Source organism: Hyla sarda, chromosome 6 (assembly GCF_029499605.1).
Source record: "Hyla sarda isolate aHylSar1 chromosome 6, aHylSar1.hap1, whole genome shotgun sequence".
Classification (NCBI taxonomy): Eukaryota; Metazoa; Chordata; class Amphibia; order Anura; family Hylidae; genus Hyla; species Hyla sarda.
Window position 1 is genome coordinate 289264672 of NC_079194.1, and position 12500 is coordinate 289277171.

Sequence of the window (12500 nt, forward strand, 5' to 3'; positions counted from 1 at the left end):
AGTTGTAACTGCAGGCCTTGAACACCCTCTCCAGATTTAATTTATGGTTTTGCTTTTACTATAGGGAAGACCTTCCCAGCAATCGCTAAAAACTGCTGCACAAGTAAGGCTCTGTTCATAATCACAATTAGAGATGAGCGAACTTACAGTTAATTAAATTCGTCACGAACTTCTCGGGTCGGCAGTTGATGATTTTTCCTGCATAAATTAGTTCAGCCTTCAGGTGCTCTGGTGGGCTGGAAAAGGTGGATACAGTCCTAAGAAAGAGTCTCCTAGGACTGTATCTACCTTTTCCAGCCCAATGGAGCACCTGAATGCTGAACTCATTTATGCCGGAAAAGTTATCAACTGCCGAGCCGAGAAGTTCGTGACGAATCGAATTTACTGTAAGTTCGCTCATCTCTAATCACAATTATTACCTAACGCCAGACATTTATTATTTTTTTTCTAATATAGGTTAATAAATGGTCTAGGTAGCTAAGCTACTCATCACCATATATGTAAATAGATACTATAGATCACTGATCTCCAAACTGGACCCCTAGATGTTGTAAAAATAGAACCCGGACCGCCGTTGGCGAGCAGACCCTTATCCCCTATCTTACACTTCAAGGGGTATCCAGGAAAAAAACTTTTTTTTATATATACCAACTGCTCCAGAAAGTTAAACAGATTTGTAAATTACTTCTATTAAAAAATCTTAATCCTTTCAGTACTTATGAGCTTCTGAAGTTAAGGTTGTTCTTTTCTGTCTAAGTCCTCTCTGATGACACGTGTCTCGGGAACCACCCAGTTTAGAAGCAAATTCCCATAGCAAATCTCTTCTGAACTGAACGTTTCCCGAGACACGTGTCACCAGAGAGCACTTAGACAGAAAAGAACAACCTTAACTTCAGAAGCTCATAAGTACTGAATGGATTAAGATTTTTAATAGAAGTAATTTACAAATCTGTTTAACTTTCTGAAGCCTGTTGATAGATAAAAAATCCTGGAATACCCCTTTAAACAGATTTGTAAATTACTTCTATTAAAAAATCTTAATCCTTTCAGTACTTATGAGCTTCTGAAGTTAAGGTTGTTCTTTTCTGTCTAAGTGCTCTCTGATGACACCTGTCTCGGGAAACGCTCAGTTTAGAAGAGGTTTGCTATGGGGATTTGCTTCTAAACTGGGCGTTTCCTGAGACACATGTCATCAGAGAGCACTAGATAGAAAAGAACAACCTTAACTTCAGAAGCTCATAAGTACTGAAAGGATTAAGATTTTTTAATAGAAGTAATTTACAAATATGTTTATCTTTCTGGAGCCAGTTGATATATATATATATATATATATATATATATATATATATATATATATATATATATATATATATAATAATAAAAAAAGGTTTTTTTCCTGGAATACCCCTTTAAGATCTCCTTTAACCTTAGATCACCGTAGGGCAGTGGTTTCCAACCTGCGGACCTCCAGATGTTGCAAAACTACAACTCCCAGCATGCCCGGACAGCCAACGGCTGTCCGGGCATGCTGGGAGTTGTAGTTTTGCAACATCTGGAGGTCCGCAGGTTGAAGACCACTGCTGTAGGGTTTTATAATCTTAGGCTGCATTCACACCTCGTTTTCAGCCTACGGTTGCCGGATCCGGCTGGGGGAGGGGAAAACCGGTAGCTCCCGTACCCCAGCCGGACCGGCGCTGAAATCCATTCACTTTAATTAGCCGACCAGAGTCAAACGGTGATTCCGGTCGGCTAATTTTTTTTTACCCATATACGGTTTTGTGACCAGACATAAAACCATAGTATACAACGTCTTTTTGTCCGGTCAGGAAACCGGATATGAGCCGACCCGGAATCACCGTTTGACTCAGCTGGCTCATTAAAGTAAATGGATTTCAGCGCCGGTCCGGGTGAGGTACGGGAGCTCCCGGTTTTCCCTTCCCCCAGCCAAATCCGGCAACCGTAGGCTGAAAATGAGGTGTGAATGCAGCCTAAGTGCAGTTCCCTTTTCAGCCACCAGGGGGGGTTTCACACACAGCATTTATTTTTTTTTATTTATTTTTTTCATTTTTTCTTTCTTTCTTTTTTCTTTCTCCAGTGGTGCTCAACTAAAGAACCAAGAGTTCAATATCCAAGTACAAAGCATAGGAAATAAAGGTGGCCCGTGTGCCAGTCCTTTTCTATCTTCGTACTTTATTCACACACAGTGCAGGTATACAGCCTCCTACCGCATCGGACGTTAGTGTTTTCAAAGCCGAGTGGTGCTTCTATGGGGGAACTCTGCTGCTAGACCTGTTATCCCCTATCCAAAGGAATAGGGGATAAGATGTCTAATGGCGGGGTCCCACTGCTGACACACCCCCCTCCCATAGACATGAATGGAGGAGGCGTGGCCGTAACATTATGAAGGGGCGTATTCATGATGTCACAATCACGGCCTCCAGCTCAGAGCATTCTGAACATGTTCAGAACGTTGAGCCCCGGAGTACCCCTTTAACAAACCCAAGGGGGTTTGTGGAAGCACTGCATATTGCAAAACAGCTGTTAAACAGCATTAAAGGGGTACTCCAGTGGAAAACTTATTATTTATTTTATTTTTATTTTTTTTAAATCAATTGGTGCCAGAAAGTTAAACAGATTTGTAAATTACTTCTATTAAAAAAAAAATCTTAATCCTTCCACTACTTATTAGCTGCTGAATACTGCAGAGGAAATGATTTTCTTTTTGGAACACAGAGCTCTCTGCTGACATCATGAGCACAGTGCTCTCTGCTGACATCTCTGTCCGTTTTATGAATAATACCCCTCCTTTTTACAAGCCAGAGTATTTCCACTCCGGTTTTATTTATTTATTTATTTATTTTTTAAATCAACTGGTTCCAGAAAGTTAAACAGATTTGTAAATTACTTCTATTAAAAAAAATCTTAATCCTTACAGTACTTATTAGCTGCTGAATACTACAGAGGAAATTCTTATCTTTTTGGAACACAGTGCTCTCTGCTGACATCTCTGTCCATTTTAGGAACTGTCCAGAGCAGCATGATGTTTGCTATGGGGATTTTCTCCTACTCTGGACAGTTCTTAAAAATGGATAGAGGTGTCAGCAGAGAGCACTGTGGTCGTGATGTCGCAGAGAGCACTGTGCTCATGATGTCAGCAGAGAGCTCTGTGTTCCAAAAAGAAAAGAATTTCCTCTGTAGTATTCAGCAGCTAATAAGTACTGGAAGGATTACGATTTTTTTTTAATAAATTTAATTTTACAAATCTTTTTTTGCTGCAAATTTTTCCGAACATTTTTAGGGCTCGTTCATGTGAGCGTATTTGCTAGTGAACTCGCAGTTTAAATGGGGGCAGGCTCTGCTTAAAATAAATAAATAAAAAAAATAAAAAATACGCCGCTGACCCCATTGACTTAAATTCCGCTACTGAAAATCTGTTGCTGAGAGCCCGCTGCCAGCTCGTAATGAAACCCCACCGTACACTTAGAAGGAATTACCTTTTAAAATATTACTCTCCCCTCTCGCTCCACCTTTAGCCTTATAAAAGTGGGGCTGGATGCTACAGCATCAATTCCTTCAGGTCTACCGGGCGTCTTCGTGCATTCTTTATGGCGGCATTTCTCAAAGGGTCTCCATTCCAGCTTTATCTACAAAAGTGGCGCATTTAGTTACATTTACACCCTGAATAGTCCGTTAAGCCAAGGAACTATCCACCACCCAGGGTCCATTGTGCATGGGTCACATTAGTTAGAACAGGACCTATGCTTGATGCCTTTAGGCCAGTGGTCTTCAACCTGCGGGCCTCCAGATGTTGCAAAACTACAACTCCCAGCATGCCCGGACAGCCAACGGCTGTCCGGGCATGCTGGGAGTTGTAGTTTTGCAACATCTGGAGGTCCGCAGGTTGGAGACCACTGCTTTAGGCCTTAGATGTTGGCTCTGCCACTTGACCTCCTAGCGTGCCATTGTTTCATGCCATGCCAGAGAGTATATCTACGCAATCTTAATGGCATAGAACTATCCAAGTACACTATAAATTATGTTTCACTTCTTTCTGAACATTTAAAATTTAGGGTAGGGTCACACATAATGGATCCGCAGCATATTTTACGCTGTGGATTAACCAATGACCGACCCAAGAGTGAACCCCCTGCCTGTGCCCATGTGTCTGGTCATAGCAGCAATCCGCTGCTACAAGTGCACACGTATCGGCGTGACTGTAGTAAACTGCGCATGCGCAGTTTACTTTTTCATCGTGGCCGCTCTCTGCATGACTCGGGTAGCAGAGGAGCAGCCGCACGGTCTGTGAGTAAGCAGTGCATGCGCAGTTTACTCTCATTGCGGCCGCTTTCTGCATGACTCAGGAAGCAGAGGAGCAGCCGCACTGTCTGTGAGTAAGCTGCGCATGCGGTTTACTTTATTGCGGTCGCTCTCTCCATAGCTCAGGTAGCAGAGGAGCAGCCACACTGTCTGTGAGTAAGCTGCGAATGCGCAGTTTACTCTCATTGCGGCCGCTATCTGCATAGCTCAGGGAGCAGAGGAGCAGCCGCACTGTCTGTGAGTAAGCTGCGCATGCGCAGTTTACTCTCATTGCGGCCGCTATCTGCATAGCTCAGGGAGCAATGGAGCAGCCGCACTGTCTGTGAGTAAGCAGTGCATGCGGATTACTTTATTGCGGTCGCTCTCTCCATAGCTCAGGTAGCAGAGGAGCAGCCGCACTGTCTGAGAGTAAGCTGCGCATGCGCAGTTTACACTCATTGCAGCCGCTCTCTGCATAGCTCAGGGAACAGAGGAGCAGCCGCACTGTCTGTGAGTAAGCTGCGCACGCGGTTTACTTTATTGCGGTCGCTCTCTCCATAGCTCAAGTAGCAGAGGAGCAACCGTACTGTCCGTGAGTAAGCTGCGCATGCGCAGTTTAAAGGGGTTCTCCGGTGCTTAGACATCTTATCCCCTATCCAAAGGATAGGGGATAAGATGCCTGATCGAGGGAGTCCCGCCGCTGGGGACCCCCGGGATCTTGCACGCGGCACCCCGTTTGTAATCAGTCCCCGGAGCATGTTCGCACCGGGTCTGATTACCAGCGACCACACGGCCGGCGGCGTGTGACGTCACTCCCCCGCCCCCATGTGACGTCTCGCTCCGCTCCTCAATGCAAGCATACGGGATGGGGCGTGATAGCTGTCACGCCCTCTCCCGTAGGCTTGCATGGAGGGGCGGAGCATCCGCAGCGTAAAACACGCTGTGGATCCGTTATGTGTGACCCCCACCCTTAGTGTATATTTTACTATACCATTTGCTGCCTTTTTTTTTTATTTGTCTTTTATCTCTTTCCCCTTAGGATTCGCTGCCAGAAAAGTTGGCCATGCATGAAAAAAACATGGAGGAGTTTGATGCCTTTGTCGATTCCCTGCAGTAAGATTGGGTGGGGGGGGTCGGTCTTAAGCTGGAGGTCCCTTACTGTAGGATTCGGAGTGCCTCTGCTTGCCCAGTCTTACTCTTTAAACTCAGGCCAATGTTTTGTTGTTCCCCAAACGCACTTTTCGGACTCCTGTAAGGAATTCTTTGTAGCACAGCTGCTAACTGTACAGGACTCGCTGGCCGCGCATGGTTAGAATTCCACCAGGGATTTGGTTTCTTCTAACGGACCAGACCATTTTGGTTGGGGGGGGGGGGGGGGGGTGTCACTATCATGAGAAGAACCAGAGGAAGAACCCGGAAGCGAGGTGTTGAGAATAACCAGATGCTGTAAATATGACGCTGTGTTCCAAGACAAAGACTGCCAGGCTGCACTGCACCTTATACGCCCCCTTGTGGGCGAAGTGCGCTTGTAAGTACTGCACTACCATGACCATGGTTAACCCAGCGCGTCTTGCCTGTCTCCACCTCAGGTATGCCAGTAAAGAAGGGGTAACCTTATTATACACAATATAAGCCAGTTTTTCACATCCAGTGTGCCTCCAGCTGTTGCAAGACTACGTCTCCCAGCATGCCCGGACAGCCTTCGGCTGTCCGAGCATACTGGGAGTTGTAGTTTTGCAACAGCTGGAGGCATCCTAGTTGGGAGAAACACTGATGTAGGGGTTGGAGGATCCTGAAGCATCACCCTAAAGCAGTGTTTCCTAATCGGTGTGCCTCCAGCTGTTGCAAAACTACAACTCCCAGCATGCCTGGACAACCTGTATACCTTCATGCCCAATTGTATCTCATCTTGTATCCAGGCTTGTGGCCCCGACAGGATACGAGAGCTTCTTTTCAGTTATAACAGTTTTTCCTAATAAACTTCTCCTTTTGCTCTAATATTGTGATCCCAGGCATGTTGGTGGTTGTAGTTTTGCAACAGCTGGAGGCACCCTGGATGGGAAATGTTAATATAAGCTATTGCTAATATTCTGTAAATCAATCACAAATGTTAAAGGAGAACTCCAGCCAAAACTAACTTATCCCCTAGCTACAGGATAGGGGATAAGTAGGTGATCACAGGGGGCGGGTCCGACCTCCGGAACGGGACCCGGCGCCAAATGAGGAGCTCTTAATTTATTTATATGGGAGCACCGAAAAGACCTGAGTACAGCAATTGGGCATCACTGGCGCTTCCATAGAAATGGATGGAGTGCGAGCCGTTACGGATACCGGAGTTAACCCCTCACCGCCCAAAAGACCCGACCCCCACCCCCCACACACACACACACACATCAGCTTCTTATCCCTTATCTTGTGGATAAGGGATAAGTTAGTTTTGGCTGAAGTTCTCCTTTTATGTTGTATTTAACCCTTGTGCTTTCTTAAAGGGGTACTCCGGTGAAAACCTTTTTCCTTTTAAATCAACTGGTGCCAGAAAGTTAAACATATTTGTAAATTACTTCTATTAAAAAATCTTAATCCTTCCTGTACTTATTAGCTGCTGAATACTACAGAGGAAATTCTTTTCTTTTTGGAATGCTCTCTGGTGACATCACGAGCACAGTTCTCTCTGCTGACGTCATTATAATAATAATAACGCTTTATTTATTGTTGTCCTTAGTGGGATTTGAACCCAAGTCCCCAGCACTGCAAGGCGGCAGTGCTAACCACTGAGCCACCATGCTGCCCTTAGCATACATCTGCTATGCACGGTTGCTAAAATGGACAGAGGTGTCAGCAGAGAGCACTGTGCTCGTGATGTCATCAGTGTTCCAAAAAGAAAGGAATTTCCTCTGTAGCATTCAGCAGCTAATAAGTACTGGAAGGATTAAGATTTTTTTAATAGAAGTCATTTACAAATATGTTTAACTTTCTGCCACCAGTTGATTTAAAAGAAAAAAGGTTTTCACCGGAGTACCCCTTTAACTCATTGTTGCCCAGTTTGCTGTAGTCATAGCAGCAGCACCATCGTCCTCTATCTTAAGGGTCCTGAGCATCACCCCCATTTCCTATCCTGATTTATCGATCTCACAGAAACTGTAGAACCTTGTATATTATAACACTAAGAAGTTAGGTGTTAGCACACAGCACAACGCTTCATATGCGCCTATTTGGAGGCTCTCGAGTACTCCATAGGGTAGGTGTCTGCAGGAGGTAGGTTAAAGGGGTACTCCGGTGAAAACCTTTTTTCTTTTAATTCAACTGGTGGCAGAAAGTTAAACAGATTTGTAAATTACTTCTATTAAAAAAATCTTAATCCTTCCAGTACTTTTTAGGGGCTGTATACTACAGAGGAAATGCTTTTCTTTTTGGATTTCTTTTCTGTCACGACCACAGTGCTCTCTGCTGTCCATTTTAGGAACTGTCCAGAGCAGCAGAAAATCCTCATAGCAAACATATGCTGCTCTGGACAGTTCCTAAAATGGACAGCAGAGGTCAGCAGAGAGCACTGTGCTTGTGACAGAAGAGAAATCCAAAAAGAAAAGCATTTCCCCTGTGGTATACAGCCCCTAAAAAGTACTGGAAGGATTAAGATTTTTTTTAATAGAAGTAATTTACAAATCTGTTTAACTTTCTAGCTTTTAAAAAAAAAAAAAAAAAGAAAAAAACATTTCCACGGGAGTATCCCTATGGGCCTCCACGCACACACATCCCGAAGTTTAGCGTTCGTAGAAATCTGCGGAGGGTTTAATGCTGCTACCCCAACCCCTCCCAGCGCATCCATTTTATCCGGATGGAGGTATTCCAGCACTGTCGTAAGGAAAGACGTCATTCAGATATGTAATATAAAATAAATATATGTATTTCCAAGACCTGTGCAGTTTTTTGTGCTTTCTAGGTCACGTTTGTAGGGTGTAGAGCAGCGTTTCCCAACCAGTGTGTTGCAGAACTACAACTCCCAGCATGCCCAGGTATGGAGGCACCCTGGTGTATAGGGAGACCCCCACCATTCTGTCTTTGCTACTTGTTTCTCTGTAAAGTCCAGTCATTTTGAGACGACGTATGTGTCTCCAGCTTCCTGCCACACAGTATGGGGGATGTACGGGCAGGAAATTGAAGAACCACAGTGACTGCCTCTAAATACACTGAGAAGGTCTTTGATGAAGCAATTTGGGTTTTGTTTTTGTTTGTATCATGCACACCCGCCATCATTCCAGCTCATTTGCATCAATGTGTTTTATTACTGTAACTTGGTCATGTGAGCACCAGTCTGACCCAAAAAAAAAAAAAATCACAGTGCTTTAATATGTCAGAGGAAGTGGTCAGTCCTGGGTCAGCTGACTTCTTGTGAACTATAAGATGATATCACCTATTAGATGCCTTCTGGCAGCTCCCAGGCCCTTCCCCTCCAGCTCTATCTGTATACTGCTGCTTCAGACTCTATGGGATCAGGATATATAGTAGTTATACACCTCCCCTCCAGCTCTATCTGTATACTGCTGGTGTTATCTCTATGGGATCAGGATATATAGTAGTTATACACCTCCCCTACAGCTCTATCTGTATACTGCGGCCACTATCTCTATGGAATCAGGATATATAGTAGTTATACACCTCCCCTCCAGCTCTATCTCTATACTGCTGCTTCAGTCTCTATGGGATCAGGATATATAGTAGTTATATACCTTCCTTCCAGCTTTATCTGTATACTGCTGCTGCTATCTCCATAGGGTTAGAATATATAGTACTTATATACCTCCCCCCCAGCTCTCTCTGTATACTGCTGCTGCAATCTCTGTGGGATCAGGATATATAGTAGTTATATACCTCCCCTCCAGCTCTATCTGTATACTGCTGCTGCAGTTTTCTGCTCTTTCTGTATACTGCTGTTCCTTTCTCTATGGGTCAGAATATACAATAGATATACAGATCTTAAGGCTGTGTTCACACATTGCCTTTTTGCCATTTTTCTTATTTAGTTTTAGGTATAATTTTCCCCAAAAGTGTGGCACAAATGGTGCTATTTACTGAAAACCTGTAATTTTTACAATGATTTTAGATTAAAAAAAAACATTTAAATACAGCCAATAGCAATAAAAATGTCAAAATGCAGTAAGAATGGAACACTTGAGACTTTAAATCTTTCGAAACACCTCAATTTTAAATCTCAAAAGTTTGTGTTTATAGCTCAAATTACCTCATGGCAATATTTTTCTAACAATCATGGGAAATGTAGGCAGCTTGAGAAAATCATTTCTGTTCTGAAATAGAATTAGTATGGCTGAAAATCATGCCTGCCACATCAGCTAAAACAGGTAAGCACAAGGCATACACAAGAACCTCCTACATTATTCTGTAATACAGTGTTTTTCAACCAGGGCGCCTCCAGTTGCTGCACAACTACAACTCCCAGCATGCACGGGCAGCCAAAGAACGTCTGGGCATGCAGGAAGTTGTAGTTTTGCAACAGCTGCAGACACCCTGGTTGCTCTAATAGACTATTCTGCAGTGTGTGTATATGTATATATATATATATATATATATATATATATATATATATGTGTGTGCGTGTGTGCTGGACCTCATTTGGGATTTGCCTCTAGAAGGTTTATGAATTAGGACTGGAATGCAGTTCATATGATCAGCTGCAGTTTATCTCTCCTGACCCTCCCACACACTTGCAGATTTGCCTTTTATTTATATCTGTGTGTGCTGAATGGGGAGGGGGGTGTAAGCCGCTGCCAGACGTAAAGGGAGAAAGAAAGGAGACGTTATCTGGAGAAGAAAAATGTGTCCTTTATTTTGTAAGTGTCTGATCGTGGGGGATAATCACTTATAGGCTGCCCTAGGGCAACCCAAAAGACCCTATTTTCCCATATACAAAAAAGGGGGGTGTTATTAAAAGTGCAATCTAACCGCCCTTTTTTTGTATATGGGAAAATAGGGTCTTTTGGGTTGCCCTAGGGCAGCCTATAAGTGATTATTTGGATTTACCCTCCATATATTGGTCTCTCCAATATATGTATTGATCGTGGGGGATCTGACCGCCGGAACATCCCCGTGATCTCCTGTACAGAACACGATTCTTGCCCCTTAACTTACCATTCAGACCTCCCGCCCCTCAACTTACCATTCAGACCTCCCGCCCCTCAACTTATCATTCAGACCTCTCGCCCCTCAACTTACCATTCAGCAGCTTCTGCCCCCACTTTTAAAATCGTACACAGCTGAGCGGACCGGCACACAATCCAAATGTGGTGCCAAAGCGCTCAGAGGAGAAGCTCCTAAATGGTAAGTTCAGGGGCGAGAGCCAACGACTGTCCGGGCATGCTGGGAGTTGTAGTTTTGCAACAGCTGGAGGCACTCTGGTTGGGAAACCCTGCTCTATCCTTTCAGCGGGTTGAGCAACCGAGCCCCCTTTAGCGGGGCAAAACAGCCGTGTGAACCTAGCCTAAGCCGTGCCACTTTCTCAAATCCTGATAATCTTTTTTTATTCTGAAAAAAAATAAAAGTAAATAAATCAAAAAAAGCTTAAAAAGCATCAAGAACATAAACCCGATATGAGATTTTTGCTCTCAGGGCACGATGAGAGTTGTAGTTTTGGAATGCTGTTGTAAAGTGTGTTTTAGATTTTTTTGGTTCCTTAAATTTTAAAGGGGTGCTCCATTATGTTCTGAATGCTTGGAGCGGGCGGTGGGGGTCGTAACATCACGGGCACGCCCCTCGTGGGCCCATAGACTTGCACAGAGGGGGCGTGGCAGTGACGTTACGACCCCTGCCGCCAGCACCCAGTAAAGAATCACTACCACTCCAAACAGCGTGCACGTCTTCTCTAAAACACGAGGACCTACGGAAATGTTGTAAGTGCTCTTCTGAGTTCGGTATGACAGAGTGTTTACCTTGCATTATGTAAATATGCTGAGGTTGGGTGCGCACAGAGTACGGGTTGGGTTGAACAATATTATGTAGCGACTCTTTATTCTGACAACTAGAAAAACTTGATACAGGCCGTTCTGGATGGATGGATGGATGGATGGATGGCAGCCAAGGAAATCAAACTGCCTAGAATTCAGGCCGAAAACAAGAGGGGCCGTGCATTCCCATAAAGTCCGGGTGACTCTGTGACTAAATGATTCACAGCAGCAAAAAAGTCACTTTTTTTTTTCAATATTTCGACTGCAGTGTCCAGATGTTATATATTAAAAGAGACTACGGCATGAAGCGGCGGCCGACACGCCTCCTCAATACAGCGCTATGGCAGAGCCGGAGATTGCCGAAGGCATCGGTCCGGTTCTGCCATAGAGTTGTATTAAGAGGGCGTGTCCGCCGGCGCTTCGTGCTGTGGTCGTCAAGCCCCCTTCCCCGCAAACTGCCGGGGCCACGTAGGGTAGGATAGGGGATACGTTTTTCAGGACTGGACTACTCCTTTAAATGGGCACTTTCAGATACAATAACTTTTGATATGTTATAAAGCATGCAAAAACAATGTTTTGCAATTGTTTTGATCAGAAAATGTTCAGTATTTCATACTAAAAAAGTGGCCACTAGGGGTCCCCCTGCCTCCTGAGACACATACCAGTCCTGCAGTGTCCAGTGGTCATTGGATGGTCATGGACACCATGAGTGATTGACAGGGCTGCAGGCTCTACTATAGCCGCTGTGAGTCAGAGCAGAGTGAGGGAGGGAGGGGGAGAAGTCATCACAGTGAGGAGAAGAGAGGGACACGCCCCCTGCCTCTGCATGGACAAAAACCTCACTGAACAAATGATGGCAAGTAAATAAAGGTAATTCTGAGAGAAATATAGGTTGTAGACACATAAAAAATTTAATGTGCATGATCAGGGTGAGGTACTGAGCAACATATAACATTTTATTTTTTTTGGGTGGGGGAATCTGACAGGTACGCTTTAAATGGGCACTGTCATGAAAACAAAAAATTGATATGTTGTAGTACTTCAGTACTACAACATATCTCTAATATAGTTTAATTAAAAAAAGTGATTTTAAAACAGTTTAAAATCACTTTTAAATTCGGCCACTAGGGGTCGCCCTCCTAGTGGCCGAATGCATTCAGCAGTGACGTCACCACTGAATTTCGACTCGTTGAAGCCTGGCAACGAGTCGAAATTCAGGCACTGCAGTGCTCGCTCCCGCCTGTCAAT

The 12500-nt window shown here is 44.3% G+C and overlaps 2 protein-coding genes across 2 annotated transcripts in view; both read left to right on the top strand.

Moving 5' to 3' along the window:
* ATG13 (autophagy related 13) overlaps positions 1–6802 on the top strand; it is a gene marked incomplete in the record, with an annotated part of 53449 nt that extends 46647 nt beyond the window's left edge. The window contains 1 exon segment of the mRNA XM_056527660.1: positions 5336–6802. Coding sequence (XP_056383635.1) covers positions 5336–5413 — 78 coding nt within the window.
* A 1134-nt stretch (positions 6803–7936) lies between these two features.
* The window catches only part of LOC130277218 (SPRY domain-containing SOCS box protein 3-like), a 22687-nt gene continuing 18123 nt past the window's right edge, over positions 7937–12500 (top strand). Inside the window, exon 1 of the mRNA XM_056527663.1 lies at positions 7937–8309. The gene's annotated coding sequence lies outside the window, so the exon portion shown is untranslated. The remainder of the gene's footprint in view (positions 8310–12500) is intronic.